Here is a 10,409-nt window from a genome sequence, read left to right as displayed (position 1 = left end):
TCCCCTACCCCGATGAGGTTTCCTAGTCTGGGCAAGCCTTTACCTTGGAGCCACCTTGCCTGCCTGTCCTGCCGTCACACCCCGCACCCTTCCTGGCACTGCTCAGCACCACGGCCACACGCAGCCCTGCCAAGTCACCGGCCTTCCCCGTGCTCTGGCTTACATAAGGAGGAACAAGCTGGCTTTTCTTCGCCACCCCTTCAATGCCGCCATTCATCCCCTGCCCTCCACCCTCCCAGTGCCACCTTGAGGGATTCAAAGCACACAGCTAAAAGCCTCCAAGCATGATCTCGGGGCAACTTTTTACTCCATGTTGATTTGTCCATGCTTGGTGGCTCTATAATTTTGTCAATGAGTGAAAGGGTTAAAGCGAAAATGACTGAGATTTAAAGGAACCCACGTGGTAAAGGACACCCCATGCCCTGGCAAAGCTGTGCCACTGCTCGAAAAGCAGAGGCCTGGAGCCTGACAGCCCTTCCCTGGAGCACGAAGGGGCCGCGGGGCTGGGTTGCATTCCTCGTGCCATAGCAGTGAATGAGGGACCCCATCTGTCACACGGCTGCAAAAAGACCTTGGCTGCGATGCCGAGCAAGCACTAAAGCTGGTCTCAGTTCTACCTGGAAACATCTCAGTCAAACCCCTGGATATTTTTGCATCCACACATCAGTTCTGCCTCATTGAGCACCAGGCTGGCTTTGGCCAAGTGGTCAAAAGCAAGCCAGAGGGAGAACAGGACATAATTTTGCAGGCTGAGCATGAAACAACAGAGCCAGGTTTATTTAGACACAAACAGGCCGTTTCAAAGCATTTTTCTACCTCGTATAAAATCAGCACTAGCATCACAACCATCTAAACTCACAATTTTTAGCTCTCTTCTGACTTCAGGCCAGCACACACACTGCCTGCCCTCACCAGTCATTCTGCCATTGACAAATACTGAATTCCAGCTCCTTCAGAAAACGGGGGGGAAGAAGCACGGCTGGTTTAAACTCTTTGTCCTTCTCTCCCCCCCTACGTGCTCTTTTACATCATCAGAACGGAGCTAGAAACCCACAGAAAGAAAAAAAATGCACATTCCTAAAGCTGGAGGCTCTGTCCCAGTCCCCCCAGCGGCCTCCCCACAAAGCTCAGCACAGCCCGGGTCGCCTTTGGCTCCTCCACAATACATTCACAGCAGCGGGAGGGTGGGGAGGAAGGCTTCAAAAGGAGGAAGCAGCAGCACAGCGAGTCCTCTCCACGTGAGCCTCACTGCTCTTCTCTGCAGGCACTTAGGAGAATGGCTTTGGCTGGGTATGGGTTTGCGGGCACTGAAATGGCTTAAAGCAAATGCAGGCTGGGCTTGACAGGGTGACAGCCCTCTCCCACCACCACCAGCAGCACCCTTACCACTCAAGCTCTCCTGTGGGTGAAGCCATGAAATATGCTCTGCCTGGGACGAGCTGCAGCCGTGGCTCATGGGGTGGTGCAGGTGAGGATGCAGCTGCAGCCGGTTTGCAGGATAAGCATCACGGGGGCTCTGCAACTGAGCACGGTTTGGGGGGGGGGGGGTTGGATTTGGTCAAGAGGCAGAGGGGAAGCAGCTGGGAGGAAGTTTGCACAGCTCGGGCGATGCGGTGCTCATCAGCACATCTGCGCTGCGTTCCCAGCTGCCCACGTCTCCAAATACTAAACATCAATTAGATGGAAATTAGAAGAGGAAAAAAAAAACAAAAAACAACCGAACACATCGTAAAGACAACAGCCGAAAACATCCACGCTGTAACTTTGAAGAGCGGGATGAACCCGCCCTGAAGAAATGTAAATAGTGCAGGAACCAACAGACTCCCGGGATTACTCATTACAGCAGACGGGAGTCTCAACATCTTTCTGTTTTGCAGCAATTAGGTTGTAATTGAAAAAAAAAAAACAACACTGAAGAGATCAACACTTTTCTATTATTAGTTTTAAATAATGACTCATAAACAAGCACTTCCTTTTTCCCCACGCTGCGAAGATCTAAGCACTAAAAATCAGATCATGGCTTCAGGCTCATTTAAACTGCAAATATCTCTGCAGAAATTACGGGAGGGTGCTGTGAATACAATCAGAGGCAGATCCTCTGCTCCTCACATAACTACTAGCTATTACCTTTCACTTAAAGATTGAAAAGCTTGGTGCAGCACATTCACCGGGAGGAGCACACAGCGCTGAGACAACACACGTGTACAGAGGTTGGAGAAGAGAGGAGACGGAGGGGGAACGTCACACCTCCTGCTGGTCTCTGAGCAGAGCAAGGAGGCAGGCTCCAAGGCAGCTGCCCAGAACACAAGGCTGCTTCCCGAGGCCTGGACCTTCATCGTTTTCACAGCCCAGGAAAGTAATCAAGCATTTCAGCTCTCTGCCTGATCACAGAGCAATTCAGAGAGAAGCAGATTCAGCTGATGAGACACAAAGCCCGTCTCCAAAAGCTGCATCCTTTGGGAAGCAGCCCGCAGGCGCCGAGCACAGTGGGCCACCATCACTGCTGCAGCACAGCCCAGCAAGGCAGGTGATTAAATCTGCATCAGTCAGTTGGTACAAACGGAAACGCAGCAGATAAGGGCACAGCAGCACGAGCAGTAGTGGCACTCTGAAAACAAATGAATTTAGAGATGGCCTCGATGCACGCCAACTGCAAGAATCTTTCAGCTTTTCTTCACCCAGGGGTAAATACACCCTGCCACGTTCCCCTAAAGCAGTGGGAGTTGTGTTATATCCTGCTGCAAGTGACCTGCACTGAGCACAGCAGACACCACATCACAGAAGATTCTCCACGCTGGCAATGCAGAGGCTGAGCAAATGCAGCATTCTGTACAGCAGAGCTCCTCCACCACACTGCTGGACGTGGAAGCAGTGCAGAAGCACTGGGCTGGCCCTCTGCACGTCCTGAATCACCCCGTGGGCCCTCCTGTGATCCTGGCTGTGAGCTGCACGCCTCACTGCAGCACGGGTGCTCAGGCACTGAGCGACCCCTCTGCTGGGCTCCCAGCCCTGAAGAGATTCGAGTGCTCTGCAACATCACAAACAGCCCTGAGACGACACACAGAGGCAAACGCATCGGCGCTTCTTACGTTTTTCTTTCACTTCTTTTCTTTTTATTCCTTCCTTTCCTTTGCCACAACACACACTTCGTATTAAATATCTTAAATATATTAATTTTAAAAAAAGTATTAATAAAAAGCTACTGAAGGACACAGCTGGCAGAGTGACCATGGGCAGCGACCCACTGCAAATCATGGGGGCATTAAAAAAAAACAAAGGAAACCCAGAAAACAATGATAAAAATACTGGCATTTTATCCATATGCGCAGCTGGATGGAAATATCCTGAACTTGGCATTACTGCAAAAACGGAAGGGGAAGCGGTAGAAAAAATATATTCCATTGTACCAACCTGTATGGAGAAGGGAGGTAAGAGCAAAAAAAACGAGGAGGCTTTAAACATTTTTGGTATTTCAGACGTTCCCTCCCCCACCCGCAGCCCAATTGCTTTTAGTCTTTAAGCAAGTTTTCTGGCTTGGGGTAGCCAAAGAGTACAAAGTCTGCCTCATAAAGCTTGTAGAGCTGCTGCCTCCAAGCCAGGGGGATTTTAGCAAACCAGTCATCCTCCCAGCTGCTGGCAGTCCTGTTCCGGTAGCTGGGGGGGAAGCGGAGCAGCCTGTCCACTTTGAGAAGCTGCAAGAGATAAGCAGCATCCTCATCCAGCGTCTCCAGCTTCCCAATGAAATCATAGTCTATCTGGCACGGGTGGCACAGCCGGTACACCTGCCGCCAGTGCTCATTGAAAGGGGCCATCTTCTCTGTCCTGGGATCCAGTAAGTACTGGATGAAGTCAGAAAAGGAGACTTTGAGACCCGCCCCGAAGGCCTCGCTAACAGAGGTGGGAAGGTTGGTGTGGTTGGAGTACAGCTTTAGCATGGGGACGGCAAAGCGCCGGTAGAACTCCTCGTTCTCCAGCTCAAATTTGCTGCGAAAGGCAGAGATGAGGCGGACAAAAGGGTCCCTCACAAAGAGGAACTTCGTGTACTTCTTCAGTTTGATCTTCATGAGATGCCGGGAGAATTTCCCGTATCGACGCCAGAATTTGTTGAAAGTCAAGTGGGTGCTGGTGTTGTGGACGTGCTCCCGTGGGATGTCCAGGGGGTTCCGGTATGGGACCCCTTGGTCCAGCAGGCTCTCACTCAGCACAATCATCACCCGTTTCCAGTTGGTGCAGGCTACCTTGGGGACGTAGCAGTAGATGATGCCGTGGCGGTCATCCACAATCAGGTGGTTGAGCTCGTAGTTTGGGATGTCATCAAAGGAGCGCTCTTTGGTGGGGAAGGCAAAGCTGGAATTGGCACAAAACTCCCGCAACGTTCTCTGCCTCTCTATCTGCAGCTTCTCTTGGTCCAAGCTGTTTCTGGCATTGTGCGTCGACCAGTCGTAGCCCCGTATGTTCTCCTCCAAATTGCTCACCACAGGTTTGTTGGAGCCCTGGACGAGCAGCTGCTCTGTCTTTCGGGAAGTAGAGCTGTTCTGTTTCAGGCTTGAACTAAGCAGCTTGGCCAAAAACTCATCCACCTCCGGCAAGGCTTCCCAGTCCCCACCTGCAGCGATACCGGGGATGGCCTCTGGGGAATGAGGCCTGGAAAAGGACGTGTGCAGGTAGAAGTGAGCTGTTCCCACGTTGTCCCAGTAGACGATGATCAGGAGGATCATGAAGATGGAGACCAGCACCACAGAGAGACGGAGGAGCCGTGCTTTGGTCATCCTGACAGCTACCACAATAGCTGGTCTTCCCATGGATTCACCTCCGGCTCGCAGAGTGAGGGCTGGGATCCTGCATGGCGCTGCAGACCATGAGCCTGGAAAGGAACCAGAAATAAAGTCAGTCGAGCTCTTAACTACTCTGGTTTAGAGAGAATGACCTTGCATGATCAAGGCTCTGCACAGGGCTGACCATCCTACGGTCTCGCACAGGAAGGGCTGTGTGCTCCCCAAGTACCTACAATGACCACTCAGAAGCACCAACTCTCTCGTAGGCAAAGCCCGACCTTCCCTCCCGTTGGTCCTCCCTTGGCAGTTTTAATAGCCTCTGGTTCTGCAACTGAACAGATGGGGTCATCAGATCTCAAACTAGCCCAGGGACAAACCACAGCCTTCAGCTTCTGCCCCAGCTCTCACTAGCTCCTCTCCTCGAGGAGGAAAAGCTGCACTCATCCTACGAATCAGGGGACACTGTCAGGAGTGGGCATTTGGGCTCCCAAAGGCCAGCCTGGAATCCACTTGAAAGCTCTGATTTTCTGTCCAAAAGGAGACATAACATGTTACAAGTTCACTCATTTCCATAGCAACGAACGTTTGTTCATCAACCTCCAACTTCTTGAATCACACGATTTCATCAGAAGTTCTGTTTCCATTTAAAAATAAATAAACAAAAATATTAACACGTCAGGCCTCAAGTTATCAGAGGGAAGAGTAGGAGCATTAAAAACCTAAAACCATACACAGAAAGTACACAGAACCAACTACCTCACAGATTTTGATTTTTAAGCATATGTATCACACCAAGCAAGAGGGCTCAATCCATCACTTCAGCTTTTGGGATCACACTGTGGTCTCATCTCCCCCATAACGACGCTCTGAGCCACCGTGCTAAAAACAAAAGCTTTATCAGAGTTATAAACACGTAGGCACACTGCCTCAGTGGCTAAAGAAAGCTCATGCTGACAGAACATCACTGACTGAACGCACCGTTTCATCTAATCTGTGTGAAAGCACCCAGAGGATGTCACCTCCACCACCTTTCTTGGTAACTACTTCACTTTGTCAAGGGCAGCAATTACACCGACAGTTTTCCAGTGAAAACCCACAGGGACACAACCCTGGTAACAGCCGAGCGTCAACAGAAACCTGAGAGAATGATCCCTTTTAACCAAATTGTTCCTGAGATGAAGGATGCTCTGGTAGATCTCTGTCCACTTCTGGACTGCATGCAAGTCAGTAACTCTTTCCCAGCTGAACATAATGTTTCTGTCACCGCCACCCCTAACAGCTCCCGATCTCCAAAGGCAGGTGAGAAATCACTGCTACGTGATCCTTCCTGGAGGGTGCAGAGATTTCTTGCCATGCCTGCTGGATGAACACAAAGATGTTCACTCTTCACCACCAGGTGTGAGGTTCAACAGTCCCAGCAGTCCTAAAACACTGCAGAATTGAGGAGCAAAGACTGACAGCTGTGGAGGAATAATGCAGTAAAGCGAGGAGCAGCTCTATGACATTGAGAGAGAATCCAAGGTCTGCTGTTTCACACAGACTATCTGTGAGGGTTAGAATCCAAAGCCAAGCACAAAAGTGGGCACCCCACAGTCTTGGAAAGATCATTCCCCAGCCAGTTCAGTTCACACACAGTTCTTGGGCAGCACCAACCCTATGCTGTACACAGATGCAAAGAAGCCCAGGGTCCAGATATGCAGAAGTACTGAGCCCCACTCCTTTGGGCAACGTGCTCAGCACCTTTGAAAGCTACAGAAGCCTTAAATTGAGTCACTTGTCTAAAGGGCCACCTGCATGGCTGTGTTTACGCCTCAGGGACACCAGATTTTAACAAGCAAAGTCCTGATTTCAAACACTAGAGCAAAAGCATTAGACCAGAATTTACTAACGAGCAGGAACAATATCAATGTATTAGCCCAGTTTGTCCCAGAAGGCATAAAATGCAGACCTGTGGGTTCGGGATTTTTCCACCAATATATTTATTTGCATTTTGGACGTAGGGAGAGCCTGAAATTCAGCGTGGCTGTAGCCTACCATGTGGCCTCACATTGCAACACCAATGGCTGTGCTCCTTGGAGTCAGGCTCTTATCCTGCATCTCAAAAGGAGCATGGAAGAACCATGCAGACACAGCACACAGCGCTCTGCAGAGCAAGGAGCAGGTACTGCTCAGCAGTAATTCTCCATGTTCAGCTCATTTAGGATAACGACGGATCAAATCTAAGAAGAGGCACCCAGAGATGAGCAAGGAGTTAAGGAAGGGGAAAATTACATACGTGCGTCAGCACTCCAGGCCAACATCTCAGCCCAACAACAGAAGATAATGGAGCGACGCTGCCAAGCCTACTGCTTGGCACATCTCTGGTTGTGCATTTTGCCTGAATCTGTTCTTGCTTTTGAGACAGTTAGCTGCTCAGCACAGGGAACGCTTCCTATTCTGGATGAATACGGTGCCTGCTGGGTTTCAGGGTGGCTGGAATGCAGTAAGTCTGCAAAGCTGCAAAGAGCATCCATCCTTTCTTGCCATCTCCCCATGCCCAGCAGCTCCCACAGCTCCAGGCTGCACAGCAGCCTGCCAGCATTTCTACAGAGCTGTCCCACCCAGCTCAGACAGATTATGCTCTCAGCACCAGCAGAAGCAGCCCAGCACTGTGTGTGGCACGGCGAGCACACGCATTCCTCTGGGTAAATGGAAGGATGCTCTTCGTTAGGGCCACCCCAATCACATCGCTCCCTCCAGAAGCCCAAGGGTTCGTGCCTGCTTTCCAGGACACAGCACACAGCCACAGCATTTGGCTTTCCCGAGGCACACAGCAGAGAGCAGCACAGAATTGAAATGACTCCGCTTTCATTGACTCTGTCAGCGGCTGAGAGGAACCCTGGAAAAGAACAGTAGTGCAACTTAATTTCTTCTCCTGAGAAAGCTGCTGCAGAACACAGAGTTACTCTATTGACTATGATACATCCTCTTTCTGAGCACTTCATAAAGGATGCCAGGCTGAAAGCACAAATTAGAGGTCTCCGAGCACATCAGAGGGAATGTGCCTTCATTCTCCCCTTGCCAGAATCAAGAGGAAAACCTCCAGGAGAAGCCAAGAATTTACATTCAAGTTTAACCCAAAGTCACCGGCCAACAAGAATGTGCACCGGGATCCATACAAAGCTGCTTCTGTGACACGATGCCGGCAAACTGGGAAACGGACCAAGTGCTATAATCATCCCACACAGCCTCCTGAACAGCCGTCACGGGATTATCTCCAACCTGAACCTGGCCTGGGTGCAAACCGATGGCTTTTCTCCCAGCCTCAGTCATGAAAGACACCAAGGTGCAAAGTCACCGCTCCCATCCCCTCCTGTCACAAGGTGCCATGTCAAATAACCATCTCTCCAGATGGCTCAACATCCACTTAAACCAGAAATGAAGGGGAGGCCTCCCCAGCACTTATTGCAAAAGCCATTGCAGATCTGGCTCCTCGGGGAGCTGGAAACCTTACTTGCACTTCGCAGCCAGTTCATAACCGTTTGTTCTGAGGGCAAACATCAGCTTAAGCAACTTCTGTCTCTTTCTTCCTGTCCTCCCTACAACATATCTGTGCAGCAACGTTCTCTCATTGCAGAAAGTAACTCCAGCTCTGCTTGTTCCTTTGCTGGAGCAATAAGGTCTACAGAAAATAAGAGCTTACATACAGATCCATGCTGGAGACAACGGACATAACCCCACTGTTAACAGCACTGTGCCTCCAAAGGTTTCGGTGCTGTTTGCATTCCTCTTTGCTTTGCATCCTCCCAGGTTTGCTCCTGGCTCCCTCTGGGGATGTACAGAGGCAGCCCAGGCACTGAGCACTCACCTGCTGCACAGCCTGTTTGCCCACACTTGGGGAGCTGCAGGACATGAACATCACGCAGCTTGTTCAGCCTTCACTTCTCAAGGAGGAAAGCAGTGGAATAAGAACTTTCTAAAATGTGCAGAAAATAAATTCAAACCAACGCCTGCCCTTGTGGCAACTCAGTTCACCAGCAGCCACCACGCAACCCATGCAACTTTCTTCACCCACGTGCAGAGGAGCACGCGTGCTGCAGGTGAGGCGCAGGGGGTCAGCATGCTGCAGGGCAGTCAAACCAAATGAACCTCTGCAAGTGTAGGGGAACAAACTCCCCTCACCCACAGCTAACGGACAACGCACCAATAGCCAGAAGTAACTTCACGTTTGGCCATCACTCAACAGATTGCTTCTCCTGAGCTCTACTGAAATCCAGCGTGCTTTGTAGAGCAGGGAAGTTTTAACCTAGGTAACAACGTTCAGCATTTACTGAGTCACATAAACGCATGGCGTAAATGTAAAGAATAGAAGAACATCCTAATTGGCACAGCTATGCTATCGCAAAGGAGGGTTTGTACAGCCGTGACTCCTCTCTCTTAACACCCATCCTGAGAGGTCTCCTGGATGACCCTATCTCCAATGCTTCCAGGAGGAAGCGGCCCAAGGGCGGTGTGCTCTGCTCGTTCCTGACCTCCATGCCGTGCTCCGAGCGCTCCGGGCTGCACGAGCACTGCAGAGCACAGCAGAGCACGGCAGAGCGCAGCGTGTCCCGGTGCCCACAGCCAACACAAACCTGGAACTTTTGGTGCACGTCAACATCAGCTCCAAAAGGCTCCAAATCGGCGCCCTGCGGCTCACACCGGCTGCGTTTGCCTCGGAAACGCTTTGCTTAAGTGCAGCCTCGTAGCTCAAGCTCCGTCTGAAGTTCTGTCTTCAAAGTTTTAAAGCCATCCATCACGGTGCGGGCTGTCCCCGCTCTGCAGCGATGGCTCAGCCGCTAAAAGCTCCGCACCTCGCGGGGACGGAAACCTCTCTCCCCGGGCACCGCTTCCCGGCTTTGAGCCCCAGAGCAGCGCGGAGAGCACACGCAGAACTCCGCAGCCCCCCCCCCCCCCCAGGGTCTGGTTAAAGGCCCGGCACCCCCAGCCGAGGGGGAAAGCCAACGTCTGCGCAGCGCCGCGCTCACCCACCGCCCCGCCGAGAGGGACGGCACGGGACGGGGCTGAAGCCCTCACGCAGCCCCCCCCGGGGTGGAAGGGCGGATGCGGGCACGGCGGGGCCGAGCGCTGCCGTTACCTGCTGCCACCGGGAGGTCCCGGCCGCCCTCGGGACCGCCGCCTTCCTCGGCCCCCGGCCCGGCTGTGCGGCAACGGAGCGAAGCAGCGGCCGCTCCCGCCGGCTCTCCTCCGCGAAGGGCCGCGACGCTGATACCCGCGGCCGCCGGCCCTGCCCCGCCCCGCCCTGCCCGCCCCGCCGTGGGCGGCCCCGCGCTCACCTCCCGCGCGGGCAGCGGGGCCGCCGGCAGCGCTTTCCTCCACCTCCCCCCCCCGCCGCCCGTCCCGTCCCGTCCCGTCCCGCCGCCCCCCGCTGCGGCCGCCTCTCGCGAGACGCCGGCACGGGCAGCTCGGAGGGGCCGCGGCGCAGGCGCTGCTCCGCCCGTCGGCGGGAGGCCCGGCCCGGGGCAGCGGGGCGCGATGGCAGCCGGGCGTCGCTTCTTCGGAGCCGCGGCCTGCCGCGCCGGGACGGCCCTCAGCCCCTGCGGGCTTTCCTGCTGGTTCTGGGGGGAAACAGCACAGCCTCTGGGGGTCTGTCCC

General features: G+C 53.1%; 1 protein-coding gene across 6 annotated transcripts; it reads right to left on the bottom strand.

Moving 5' to 3' along the window:
- Positions 1 to 3,085: 3,085 nt before the first annotated feature.
- On the bottom strand, positions 3,086 to 10,204 carry CHST12 (carbohydrate sulfotransferase 12). 6 transcript variants are annotated; one of them, XM_040647858.2, is made up of 3 exons: positions 5,184 to 9,283; positions 5,009 to 5,106; positions 3,086 to 4,864 (listed from the first exon to the last, which is right to left on the bottom strand). In XM_040647858.2, exon 3 carries the CDS (start codon positions 4,800 to 4,802, stop codon positions 3,510 to 3,512), a length of 1,293 nt encoding a protein of 430 aa, XP_040503792.1. In that variant the 5' UTR covers positions 4,803 to 4,864; positions 5,009 to 5,106; positions 5,184 to 9,283; the 3' UTR covers positions 3,086 to 3,509. The 6 variants fall into 6 exon arrangements, with proteins under 6 accessions (XP_040503792.1, XP_015149835.1, XP_015149836.1 ...); XM_015294349.4 differs by lacking the exons at positions 5,009 to 5,106; positions 5,184 to 9,283 and adding an exon at positions 10,091 to 10,204; XM_015294350.4 differs by lacking the exons at positions 5,009 to 5,106; positions 5,184 to 9,283 and adding an exon at positions 9,389 to 10,013.
- Positions 10,205 to 10,409: the final 205 nt, after the last annotated feature.

This window comes from Gallus gallus, chromosome 14 (assembly GCF_016699485.2).
Source record: "Gallus gallus isolate bGalGal1 chromosome 14, bGalGal1.mat.broiler.GRCg7b, whole genome shotgun sequence".
Classification (NCBI taxonomy): Eukaryota; Metazoa; Chordata; class Aves; order Galliformes; family Phasianidae; genus Gallus; species Gallus gallus.
Note: the sequence above shows the minus strand (reverse complement) of the source record. Positions and strands in the feature narration are given on the sequence as shown.